We start from the raw sequence: 13,568 nt of genomic DNA on the forward strand, positions 1-13,568 counted from the left end.
TTTCGTGCAGTCAAATCAGAGGTTCAGATAGAAGGGAGTGTGTATAGAAAGGAGTGTGTATAGAAGGGAGTGTGTATTTTTTTTTTTCTTTTAACCTGTGAAGACTTCAGAGCTCCAGTAGCGAGTGAGCAGAATTTTCTGTTGCTGTCCCTGCGAGATAATGGAAGGTCTGAAATCAAAAGTCATCAGATACAATGTGGAAAAGCAGTAATAAGCTTGTACCCTAGAGATGAGTTAGACGGTCTGTGGTCTCTCTGGCAGCAGTAGATAAGAAAGAATAAGATCAAAGAGTCTGGGGGAAGAAGGCTGCCTGAGCACTAGGACAGAGATTTGCAGCTTATTCTCTGAAATGCGGACTTGTCCGAATAGGGAGCCTATGGTCCCGGCTGAGTTGTGGGGAAAGAGCTCAATAACCAGGACTTTCCGGGGCACCCCCTTCCTGGTGAATTTCAGAAGACCTTGGATAAATAGGGGCTCTCTTGGTTTGACCTCAGACAAGAATGTAACTTCTGAGCAACCCAATGCCGTGCTTGGAGGCAAACCCTTAAAACAGTTTCCCTTGGTGGGGGACTTGGAGCCTCTGTGGATTAGTGTGACAAATTCTCCAAAAGCCTACAGGCTGGGATGCATTTGTGTGATATGAGTCAGCAGTGCTGAAGTTTGCCACAACTGAGGTGAGCGTGCTAGAAGTCCACTCTCCTTTTGTTCTCCTAACCATGAAGGCAGACTCCACTAGAAGCTTCTTTCTTGGTGGTGGTAGGAATAAAAGTCAGAAGCTCCTGGGGCTTAGGTGACAATGGAGTGAGAAGACATCTCTTTAAATATCCTGGGTGGGCCTAGGTGGTGGCCCCAGAGTCGGGTGGTTAGCATGGAGAGAGGTTGGGCGCCATCACAATTTCGACAAAATTCGATTTAGGGACCTCAGAGGCAAGGAGAAAGGGCTGGCGACACAGATGTGGCGTGGCGAACTGAGGGAAAAGTATGGGAAAGATTTGGTCAAGAAGCGCGAGACTTATTCCCAGTTCGGTGAAAGGCTGGTGGTCTCTGCCCGGCCTTTTGCTCCTTGCTTCACAGCTAGGTGGGTCCTTAAATGCAAAAATCAGAAAGAAAGGCATTCAAAACAGCAGGGGAGAGAGGCCCTTTTCAGAGGTTAATTATATTCAGTATATGTTCAGTAGTTGAGAGGAGAGGTTTCAGTTTTATTTTTTCCCCTTTGAGGGAAAGTCATGGACTGTGGTGGAACTTGTTTTGAAATGAATGCTCTCTGACTTTGGTTTTCCATTTGGCTGTGTACCTAGCGTGTGTCAGTTCCTGGAGCTGTGTCAAAGTCCAGAAGGTGGCTTTGGGGGGGGCCCTGGCCAGTACCCACATCTTGCACCCACGTATGCTGCCGTCAACGCACTCTGCATCATCGGCACCGAGGAGGCCTATGACGTCATTAACAGGTATGGCCAGAGCCAGGGTGCGGGACACCAGAGGGGCCCCCCTGCTGACACTGCACTGATCATTGCTGTCTCTTGCCTCTCGGCTGCTTGTTTCTCAGAGAGAAGCTTCTTCAGTATTTGTACTCGTTGAAGCAGCCCGATGGCTCTTTTCTCATGCACGTTGGAGGTGAGGTGGATGTGAGGTGAGTGGGGTTTTTCTCAGGCTGCTGCATCCATAGATTCTAGAGTTCATCTGCCATTGGAGATGCCAACCCCAAGGAACACCATGGAAAAAATATGCTGCTTTGCCTCACAGAATGACCCGTGGAATGACATGTCAGGGACACAGTTCATAATCATGGCAAATGTGAGACCGATATCCTCAGGTGTTGCTCTCTCTTGGTTCCTATGTAAATGTCAAAATATAAGTAAGACAGGAACAAAATCAAATGCTTTTCAGAATCGAAAATTTATTTGATTGGTAGAAAATGATGTAGCATAACATATAATAACTGTATGGTGTAATATAATCTTTCATCTCTCTGGGATAGGAAGGGAGAAGGAAGCCCAGCAGGGACCTCGTTAATATTTTCTGAATGGATTTGGAGAAATCGTGAGAATGTCTGTCACCCGTATGAAAATTGCTTTGGGAGGTTCAAACACCCTTGGGGGCTAGTGGAGTTGAGGGAAATAGAATTTCAGTTACTGATTAGAACCAGTTGGCTCAAAATTATTATTTTACTCTGGAGTGATCTAATGTACCTAGCAAGTAGCTCACTCATCTGACAGGAGATTACTGAAGACGTATGGGGAGTTCACTAAGTCATTTCTCAAAGGTGGTGGATCATTGAGATTTTATACCAAATTCTTACTATTTAGTCAGAGAAATACATTTTTTTTGAGCTTTCTATAGCAAAGCCATCTTATTGCCTCATTTGTAAATGTGTTTAGCTTCCATACAAGTTGATTCATTTTCTGGCTTAACTGTTGTTGAAAATAAAGGGGGAGGAAAACATGTGTAATGAATCTACTCGAACCAAAAATCTGTCCTCCCCTGGAAAAACAATTTCTTACAACACTTCCAACACCAAACGTCTGTTTTTTTTTTCTCATGTTAAATTCTGATATCAACTAACCAGATTTAGCTCAGATTCGACAGGTTAAGGGTTCCGTCCCAGAAGATCACCCCCACTTCAGATGCTAGTCACAAGTTGTGTGTCCCCATGTTACCCACACTTCTGTCTGACTTGGCTACAAATCAGGTTCCCATGACCCCTCTTCGGTTCAGTAATTTGGTAGGGTCGGCCCACAGAACTTACTGATTAATTGATTACAAGGGATATTATAAAGGATACAAACGAACAGCCAGATGAAGAGGTATATTGAGTGGGGTCTGGAAGGGTCCGGAGTGTGGGAATTTCTGTCCCCATGAAGTTGGGAGTGTGCCACCCTCCCAGCAGTCACCTGGCTGTGTTCACCAACCTGGAGCTCCCCAAATGCCATCATTTAGGGTTTTTATGGAAGTCCTGTTATGTACGCATGATTGGTGAAATCGTTGGCCATTGGTGATTAACTTGATCTGCAGCCCTTTTCCTCAGGGGAGCGGGGCTGAAGCTGCCAACCCTCTAGTCATGGGGTCAGTTTCTGTGGCAAGCGGCCCATCCTCCGGGAGTCACCTCATTAGCATAACGCAGGTGTGCTTCACCAGGGCTTGTTCTGAATCACTAGAGACTCTCCTGTCACCCCTGTCACTCAGGAATGCTGTACCAGCAATCTGGGAGAAGACCAAACCTATATTTCTACCGTATCAAGAAGGGACCGGGAACAGGGAAAGTTATACAAGGCAAACAAGTGGGTCAGTTTTGTGAGGTTACTTTCCTTTCGGGGACAGCAGGGTTCTAGCAGGCAGGTGACCTAACCAGTGCTCATCAGGTGCTTCCTGATGAACTGGTTTAAGACTTCATTTCTGGAGAGCCGAAACTGTGATTAGGTTTCAGTTTGGTGATGTGGGGCTTAGCATAAGTGACTCCATCTGGGACTGTGGTTGTGTGTTTAACCCTGTTAACACCAACAAAGCCAATATGACTAATGAGGAAAAGCAGTATTGTGTTGACTCTTCTTAAGGTAAAGGTTAAAAATTGTCCCCCCACCCCCGACACCACATTTTCATTTCTGTTCTACAGCTAGTCCAACTGAATATGCACGATTTCAAAATTTAGCTTTTTCTTTTCTTTTCTTTTCTTTTTTTTTTAAGATTTTATTTATTCATTTGACAGAGAGAGTGAGAGAGGGAACACAAGCCAGGGGAAGTGTAAGAGGGAGAAGCAGGCTTCCCACCGAGCAGGGAGTCTAACACGGGGCTGGATCCCAGGACCCTGGGATCATGACCCAAACCGGACGCAGAGCCGTAATGACTGAGCCACCCAGGTGCCCCAAAATTTAGCTTTTTGAAACTTCTGACATTACGAGACAAAGTCAGATTGCTTTGCATTGTATCACAAACCTCTTTCAGATGTGATTATTCTCCAGCTTATTAGTTCCAGCGCAGGTTTTTTTCTGTGTTCATATTTTTATCTGCTAGACAAATGCTAGCAAACTTCTCCAGTAAAACCGATCTGTTCCATCCAAGAGCCCTGCAGCTGTATCTCACCTGTACGGAAGCTCCTTTGCTAACGTGCTCCCTTTCAGCCATGCTTCTCGTTTGCATAGGATTAGAGAGGAGACCGCTTCCTTGCTTTGCATTCTCGTATCCCAGTTCCATCATTTCTTTTTTTTAAGATTATTTATTTATTTATTTGATAGAGAGAGACATCACAAGTAGGCAGAGAGGCAGGCAGAGGGAGAGGGGGAAACAGGCTCCCCGCCGAGCAGAGAGCCCAATGTGGGGCTCAATCCCAGGACCCTGGGATCATGACCTGGGCCGAAGGCAGAGGCCTAACCCACTGAGCCATCCAGGCGCCCTCAACATTTCCTGCTTGGTATTTAATTATCCTTTGCCTGAAAGTGTCCGCCAGGACTCCAGAGTGTGTGTTGAGTGGATTTGACCAGGAAAAAAGCAGCAGTGACGGGTGGAGGCTGGGGGAAGGCACATTTGGGTGTCTGGAGGCTAGTAGGCCTCATTCTGGGTTAGATGCAATGGCCTTGTGATCTTTCCTGTCTGTCACGATTCCTGATAGTCTCCGGGATGAGTTAATTTGGGGCTTTACAACCAGGTATGCTGCCAGGAACCAAACCGTGGTGAACTCCTAACACCTGCCACCCTTTCTCAGTTCTCAGAAAGTAGCAGTTATTTACTACTGACCTCATCTAGGTTGGAGAACCTGGAGTGTTCTATGAGGGTAGAGGGCAGACAGAGACCCAGCATTCGTGGAACTTGAGGTGACAGGGCATAGAGTGGGCTCGAGAAAGCACTTTCGTGTGGCTGAAGTGGAGAGGGCCTCGTGGGCAGTAGCAGTGAAGCTGGAAGGACAGGCTGGGAGGTGTCCTGAAGTAGGAGTTTAAGAGCAGTGGGAAGTCACTGACCAATTTTAAGTAGGGAGTAATAGGATGTGGTATGTATTTTATTAGATCTTTCCCAGTTGCAGTGAATGGATTGCAGTGTTTTTGTAAAAGTCCTCTGGGTTCAGGGCTGGAAGGAGGAAGACCAGGCAGGAGCTCGATCCTGGGAACAGTGACTTGGATTTGGGGGACAGTAGAGAGGCTGGGGAGTAGTGAACAAATTTGAGAGATGCGATGACCGGATAGGAGAGAGGAAGAAACTGCACGTAAGGGGTGGGTTTTGTTGGCTCCCCGTTTCAGTGTGCGATCTAGGACTAGCAGCTTCTGGCATCACATCTTAGTTCTTCCGTCTGCGAGAGGCAAACTACGTGGTTGGCCGCCTCCCTACCTCAGAGGTTATGTGAAGGTTCAAGAGCAAATACTGTGGAACCCCTTTGAGAGGCTCCAAACCTGAAAGAAGTGAGATCAGACCTCTGAGGTTAGCTTCTGGTGGGTGATAATGTTTGGCACATAGGACTCTCGCATGCTTCTGCTGTCTGCTAGAGTAACTCAGCCCCTGCCATGCCGGGGCCAGCGTGAGCCGGCCGATGCAAAGGCTGGTGTGGTATCATAAGCTTGCAGCTTCTGCACAGATGTCTTCGGGCTTAGTAGCCTGTAAGTTTGGCTTAGTAGCTATGTCCATATTGAACGATACGGAACCTAGGCCCTCCTCTTTCCTCCCTTTTATATTCCTCAGGAGCCCTTAGAAAGGATCTGTAAGCAGAATTAGAACAAACTGTCTTCATTGTAAAATGGAGCTGAGATGCTGGATATTTGAAAAGGGCATAGAAGGAAAGAAAACACAGTTTGTAGACATATTCCATAATAGAGAGAGAAGCTGAAATGAAATGTGTCCTGAGAAGAACTAGGGCTGGCAGGATGGAATGGGAAGGCTTATTCCAAATCAAGTAGGATAACATTAAAAAAAAAAAAAATATATATATATATATATATATGTTCTCTTTCTTTTTCATTTAAAAGTGTGTGTGTGTGTGTGTGTGTGTGTGTGTGTGTGTACACGTACTGGTGGGGTGCTTGAAATAAAAAAGAAAAGAACTTTTCTCCCTCTGAAGGCCCAAGGGAAGTGTGTGAGTGGACTCCTCTATTCCTTTCCCTCTCGCCTGGACTAAGCAGCCGTTAGGGTCTAGTGCCCTGCTTTGGAGTGTCTGTTGCAGAAAAAATATACAGTTAACCTTTAATGTGTCCATTCCATATACAGAAATTCTGGATCTAAAACATTACTGACATCGAATGAATGAGCGTATCAGAAATAGCCGAATGACACCGTTGAAGTTTGGGAACCATGATAGGTCTTTGAAAGAAAGAGCTAAATTCACTTTGGACATGAATTGATCTGGCTATTATTTCCTCTGATGTAGATTTGACCATGTGGAGGTAGGGAGACTAGAATGTCATGTTCTTTCACTGAGGCCACGAGTGAGCAACTCTATCCAAATAGAATGTCAAACCTCTCAGTTGGAGACCCGGGAGGACTGACCGAGTGCCAAGAGTGAGGACAGGAGGTGATTACAGCTTACCAGGCAGAGAGCAGTCCGCCTGAGTTCAATGAACCCTATTTTAGCTCTTCCTTAAAGCTTAACACTCTCCCCCTCTGTTTCTGTCCTTCCAGAAGCGCGTACTGTGCCGCCTCCGTGGCTTCTCTGACCAACATCATCACTCCAGACCTCTTTGAGGGCACGGCCGAATGGATAGCAAGGTGAGAGATGCTGGGATTTGCCCTGGCCTCTTAGAAAGCAGGTGGTCAAGACTCTGAAAATAAAGAAAATGAAAAAGGAGTGGAAGGGACTCTAAAATTACAAGAAACGGATTGGGGTTGTAGCATGGTGCATTTCTGAAATGCTCCAAAAGTTTTCTTTTTTCCCAAACTTTCTTCAGTGTTGTGTTATCGTGTAGATGGGCAAGGATCAAAACCTTGTGCAAACAGTACTCACGGGCATCTAAGTGGATTTAACCAGTTTGGAGAGCAACTTGGTAATACCTTAAAGATGCCGTTGCTAATGGCCCAGTAATCCCACACCTACAGAAGCTCACGTACGTGCACGAAAGAGACCAACATGCGACTTGTTTGTAATAGCAAAAACCCAGAAACAGGTTAAATGTTCATAAGCACGACAGGGAGAAGCAAGCCATGGTGTAGTCACATTGCAATATAAGATAGCAGTTGGAATGAATGAACCAGAGCTGCATGTATCAAGATGGATAAATCCTCAAAAACAACCCTGAGTTAAAGTAAAGGATGTTAAAACATGCAGATTAGCACACTTGCTTAAAATTTGAAAACATGCACAATAATTCTGTATTTATAGGAAGAATGACATGTGGTAATATAAAAATATATAAATATAAAAAATATATATATAAAAATATAAAAAAAAATTCAGGATGATGATTACTTCTCAGGGAGAGCAGAGGAAATGAAATCAGGAGATGTTTACCCATCTCCACAGGGGACTTCAACTGTATCTGTAATGGTTCATTTCTTTAAAATAAAAGAGAGACTGAAGTGTGTATGACTCCATTAAAGCTAGGTGAGACATACATGTATGTTCTATTTATTATTTGCTATACTTTTCTAGACGTTTCAAGTATCTCATGATTAAAAAAAAGAAAAAGTATAGTAGATACCTGTGTACTAATATGGAATGTTATCCAAGCTGTATTATTTTGTTTTTTATGTTTTTATTCTTACCAAAGTAGTACCTGTTACTATGAAAATATAATTTACAGGTATATCAGATGGTAAACTATGATCATATTTACTTTCCTAGATAATTTTTATTTTCCTGGAATTAGTCATTACCTCTTTTTAAAAATGCGGACATCATGAATTTATTCCCAGATTTTCTGCCAGAGCTATAAAATCTCTCTCATTACAGTCAAACACTTTAGGTAATGTATCAGTTCTCATGTGTGTGTGTACGTGTGTGTGTGTGTGTGTGTGTGTGTATTTTGAGTTCTCCTTCCTGGAGCCCTGTGCCCTCCTGCTTCAGTCTGGACAGATTGCTCTCAGCCTGCTGCCCCGCAGGTATCCAGAAGCTTCCTTTCAGCATGAAATTCACTTCACTTGTCTCCTTTGTTGAAGCCCTTGCCCTCCTTTTTCTTGGCTTACTTACACGTTTTAATGAACCACATACTCCAGTAGATCCCAAAAGAGAGCACTTAGGAGATGAATTTTTAAGATTGTGCATAATGGTTATTCTTGTCTCACACTTGATTGAGATTTTATTTGGTTAGAGATTTCTAAATTAGAAACTGTATAAACTGTATTCCTTCAGAGTTTTTTTTTTAGCATTCCTCCTTTATCTTCTGGCTTCCAGTATCATTGTGGAAAAAGGCTAACAATAATAATAACCAACATTTACTGAAGATCTGGCATGTAATACTCAATGGTGTAAGGTAGCCATAGTTTAGAGATTGAGAGTATAGGCTTTTGAGCTAACTTGCCTGGGTTTGGTTCTTTATTATACTTTCTTTTTCTCAGTTAAGATTTCCCATCTTTTTATTCATTAGAAGTATATATATTTTTTCCATTTCCCTGAGGTAAACACATAGTTAAAATGTCTGCTTTAAAATTCTTGTCTGGTAATTTCAACATCTGGGTATCTTGGAGTTGGGATGTCCCATTTTCCTGATTCTGCATATGTCAAGTAATTTTTGGATTGTATCTTAGACATTGTGGTCTTGTATCGTAGAGGCTGGATTCTGTTAGATTGCTCTAAAGAGTGTCGATGGCTTTGTTTTAGCAGCAATCATCTTGGTTAGACCCAAAGTATGGATTGTTACACATGCACTGGGCAGTGGGTTTGGCTCTTTGGTCAGTTCTTGGGTCAGAATCTGCTTTCAGTTTGCCCAATGTGTGTGTGATCTGGAGTCAGGTAGATGTTTAAACATGGAATTTGGAGTTTTCCTTCTTTAGCTCTCCTCTTTCTGGTGTTCCTCCACCGTTTCCGTCAGCCTGGTTCTTCTTACCAGGAAAATGGTGGGCTTTCTGTCTGTTTCGACTGCCCTCCATTGGCCCCTCTGACCTGCCACTGCCACCACTGGGTGACCGCAGCCATCCCAGGGCAAACTGGGAAGAAAAAAAATAGGGTTAGGGAGGGAAGAGACTGCCTGCCTGCTGTTGTCTGCTCCAACTTTTAAATCCCCACCAAAATCTGCCTGCCTTTTTTCAGTCTGCTGAGCCCTTGGGAAAAGTTGTTTCTGTGTATTTTGTCCAGAGTGTATAACTAGTATTTGCAGGATTGGATTGTTAGGCACTCACTAGATGCGGAACTTGACTACCTGGGTTTGAATCCCAGTTTTGTCATTTAGTAGCTTTGGACAAATCATTTCACTTCTCTATGCCATAGTTTCCTTATATATAAAATGGTGGGATATTGAATTTGATATTAAGCTGAAATGCAAGGAGTTTAAGTAGCCAAAAACTGTTAATGGTAACCACTGCCTCCCAATGCCATTGTAGTCCCAATCCATTTTGTGTATGTGTGTGTGTGTGTGTGTGTGTGTGTGTGTTTAGAGAGCACAAGCAAGGGGTGCAGCAGGCAGAGGGAAAGGGAGAAGCAGGCTCCTTGCTGACAGGGAGCCCGATGCAGGACTCCATCCCAGGACCATGGGATCACCACCTGAGCGGAAGGCAGACGCTTATGTTTTGTTTCTCTTTTTCTCTGTCCTACCATATCTCCCTCCCTAGAGTTTTTGGAAATCTTTATTCTTGCTGTTCGGAAACTTGATGCTGATGAACCATGATACGGATTTTAAAAAATTTTTCTTTTGGCACTCAGCAGGTATATTCAGTCTGGAATGGCATATACTTTAGTTCTAAGAATCTTTATTATATTATTTCTTTGATAATTTCTTTCCCTCTTCTTTCTGTTTGCTCTTTTTATAACCTCCTATACATAGGATTGGTCTTCTGGTTTTTCAGATTATTTTGTCTACTTTTTAACTCTTAATCTTTCTTATTGTACTTTCCCGAGAGATTCCCTTCTGTTGAGGTTTTATTTCTGCAATTCTATTTTTAATTTTCTAGAGCTTATTTTATTCTCATTTCTAAAAAAAATACTTTTTAATGTACTCTCCTGTTCTTGTTTCAGGCATGTTTTATTCTTGAAGTATTTTGATCTCATATACTATTTTATCTAAAACGTTTCCTTCTGCTCCCTGTGTCGTTTCTCCAGCTTAGTTTTGTGTGTCTGCTCCTCTCTCTCTCTCTCTCTCTCTGTCGTATTAGAGACTGCAGAAATGCCTGGTGTTCCGATTTAGGAACCGAATGCTAAAAAGCTGGCAGAGAGCTGCGTGTGCCAGCATTCAGCCTTTCACCCCACTGGGCTTTGTCCCTTGGGCTTATCAGTTTCCATTGTGGAGCGTCTTCCAGATTCCTGGTTGGGGTAGGAAGTTGGCAGCCGGCTTTGTAAAATACTAGGAGGAAATGGAGTGGGGGCTGTTTGTGTTCAGATTATAGATTCTCACGTACTCCCCTGCTCAGTGTGGTGCCTCCCTCCTGTTCTCTGTGCTGGATATCCTGGAGTTCAGACCCTCTTGATTAAACCCCTGAAACCTCCTGTCCTCGATTGCTGGGCACCAGGGGGTCTAACTGATTCTTACATACATTTGCAACCAATTAACTTGTTTCCACCTCATGAGGCTTCTCGGCTTCTCAGGGAGGGCGAGGGGCCCTGCGTCTCCAGTCCCTGGTCCTTCCGCTGGAGCATATCACCCTGCTTTCTGCCCACCGGGCTGGTGTAGGGTTCTCTAATCTGTTAGGTCTGTTACTTCTTATCTCTCTCCTTTCCTGGCTTTCGAAATTTTGTTATCTCCTGTCTGTGTGTATATCTTCTCCTATGCTCTTTACCCTTGGGGTTTATCCCTTTTTAAATTCCTTTCCTTTCCTTTTACTGGGCTCTTGTGCTCAATCTGTTAGGTTTGGCTAGAAGACACTCCCGAAGAATTTTACTCAACTTACTAATTTACAATGATTAAAATTGCTCCCATGCATATAAAAGGGAGGAAGAGTAGAATGTAGATCATGTGCGTTTGCACTTGTGTGTGTGTGTGTGTGTGTGTGTGTGTGTGTGTGTGTGTTTGTGTGTGTGTAGAGAGAGGGAAAGAGGCAGAGGTGCAGAAACTGACAGTGGTCACTGCCGGTGAGAGGGTCTGGGGGCTAGGGTGGGCAGGAGGTTTACTTCTCATTATTTATTCTTTAGCAGAATTTATTCTTTTAATTCAAAAAAAATTGTTTGAAAGCTAAATTAAGAAAAAGAAAAATGCTAAGAGGTCCCCGGATGTTCCTCACTCATGACACTCTTCACACCTGAGCTATTCCTACCCTCCCTTCAGCCAAATGTGAGGAAGGAACACTCGCTTCCTGGGGGTGGGGTGGCAGGGTCCTGGGACAGAGGTGCTGAGGGGTCTGTGCAGGGAATGGTAGCCTGTTTTTGACTTGGCACTCTGCACTGTGATGTCCCTGGGCCCGGGGACTGCTCTGAACATGGCCTGTGAGTTCCTGAGAGGCCAGGCCTGTAAGGAGAGGTACCTGGAAGCAGGATTACTGCTTCCTTTCTCTTTTGTCTGGAAGTCCTGCCAAGTTTTGGAGTAAGCGCTCCTCCCCCTGTGCACCTGTTCTCCAGCTGGTACTGGGAGGCAGACACACCTGCAGAGTACGAGTCCGTGTTCATTCTTGGAGATCACTGGAAGTAAAGTCCTGCCCTGTTACAGGAAAATATACTAAAAAGAAAATTTCTTTATTTCACAGATAAAACATTTATTATAGGCAAGCAAAAAGAAGAACATTCAGACTGCTTGGAATCTACCACCAACCACTCTGTTGGTGTATATCTTTTTAGAATTCCAGAAAAATTATACTGTACATTATCACTTTATAAGTTTTTTCATGTGATATATTTGGAACATCTTTAAATATACTTCATAGCATCGTTTTAAATGAGTGGTTTTCTTTTGTACAGTGTGCTGTAATTTCTATAACCAGTCCCTTACTGTTGAGCTCTTGAGTTTCTGATATTTCACTGTTATAAATGGGAATATGGTAAACATTCTTCTAATCTGCTCTTTGAATACATTTTCACTTATTTTGTAGGATGAATTCCTAGAAATGACTCCATATTCCTGGTCCAAAGATCAGGCATGTGTTTATGACTAGAGAATACACTATTAATATATTATAACCCCCTAATAATAACAACTATGATAATAATAAATGGCTAAAGTGACTATATAGAAAGTTGTCATTTAAAAATAAGTTTATTTTGATAGTAATAAAGGTATTGATGTTCATTATAGAAATTTTTTGAAAATACAGAAAAGAGGAAAAATACCAGAAATAGACACAACATTTAAATACTAGTTGTCACACTGAATGTATGATTTCATAACGTTTTCCCTAAAAGTAAAGATTTGAGGTACTACTATGTTTTTTACATAAGTAGACTATTCTGAGTTTCCCTTTTTTGTGTGAGGGAGAGGCATTTGCCGAAGTTAATTAGCTGGCATCTTTCCATTCACAGCTGTAACGGTTCACACGGTGACCTAAGCAAACTATTCTCTGCCGTCCGGGGCAGTTCCGCACTTGTGCCCCTCACTAGAGCCGGCCACTCATTGGTTGACACCGACCACTCAGCCTGCTCTTCTCAATCTCCCCCTAGGTGTCAGAATTGGGAAGGTGGAATTGGTGGGGTGCCAGGAATGGAAGCCCATGGCGGCTATACTTTCTGTGGCCTGGCTGCCCTGGTCATTCTCAAGAAGGAACGTTCCTTGAATTTGAAGAGCTTATTGGTAAGTGTCTGTTGACCCCTCGTCCCCTTGGGCTCCTGGGCCCCCGGTGATGTGACTGCTCAAACCCACAGGCTTTGGGACTGTTTCGCTGTGGGAAGGGCTGAGAGTTCCTGCCTGGAGCCCATGGACTAAATGTCCTGTAATGAAGCTTTTCAATGCAGTTGTTGGGGGGCTCAGCCCTATCCCAAGAAAGTGGGAGGGTGAACGTCTGCTTGGTCTCGGCCCCTTTTTTCCTGCCTTTCCATCTTCCTGCTCTGACCTTTCTGTGGTGTGTTAGGCCAACTCCACAGCCTTTGTGAGTCCGTCACACATCTGGCATGAGCCAGAGTACTTTTCTCATACTCCCAAGACTGTAGCTTCAGTTTCTTAAATTTAGATGACATCACGTGTCTTAGGAAGAATCTAAGAGAAAACGTCATGAGAAGGGCTCTCAGGCCTTTTGAGGCCAAGCTTTTGTTATGGACCACAATATATGAACATTTAGTAACTATATTTATTTACTTATTATTAACATATAATGTGTTATTTGTTTCAGGGATACAGTCTGTGATTCATCAGCCTTGCACAATACACAGCACTCACCAACTAGTAACTATGTGAGCAGGTAGCCCAAGCATGTATGTCTGGACTCTGAGTTCCTGACAGATACTGAGAGTGAATTCAGAAAGCAGTCAGCTTCAGGGAGTCACCAGATTGTACTGACATTATCACCAGAAGCCTAGAGTACAAACATACACACACCCAGTGCCACCATCTCCTGGGAAGCATTTATTCCCGACCATGACCTCAGAGCAGACC

The 13,568-nt window shown here is 43.6% G+C and overlaps 1 protein-coding gene across 1 annotated transcript in view; it reads left to right on the forward strand.

Annotated features, from left to right (window-relative positions):
- The window catches only part of FNTB (farnesyltransferase, CAAX box, subunit beta), a 64,212-nt gene that overhangs the window by 36,069 nt on the left and 14,575 nt on the right, over window positions 1-13,568 (forward strand). Inside the window, exons 5-8 of the mRNA XM_080807741.1 lie at window positions 1,299-1,445; window positions 1,544-1,627; window positions 6,592-6,678; window positions 12,641-12,770. Of these exons, the coding sequence (XP_080663867.1) occupies window positions 1,299-1,445; window positions 1,544-1,627; window positions 6,592-6,678; window positions 12,641-12,770 (448 nt within the window). The remainder of the gene's footprint in view (window positions 1-1,298; window positions 1,446-1,543; window positions 1,628-6,591; window positions 6,679-12,640; window positions 12,771-13,568) is intronic.

The sequence above is a fragment of the Martes martes genome, assembly GCF_963455335.1.
Source record: "Martes martes genome assembly, chromosome: 7".
Lineage (NCBI taxonomy): Eukaryota > Metazoa > Chordata > Mammalia > Carnivora > Mustelidae > Martes > Martes martes.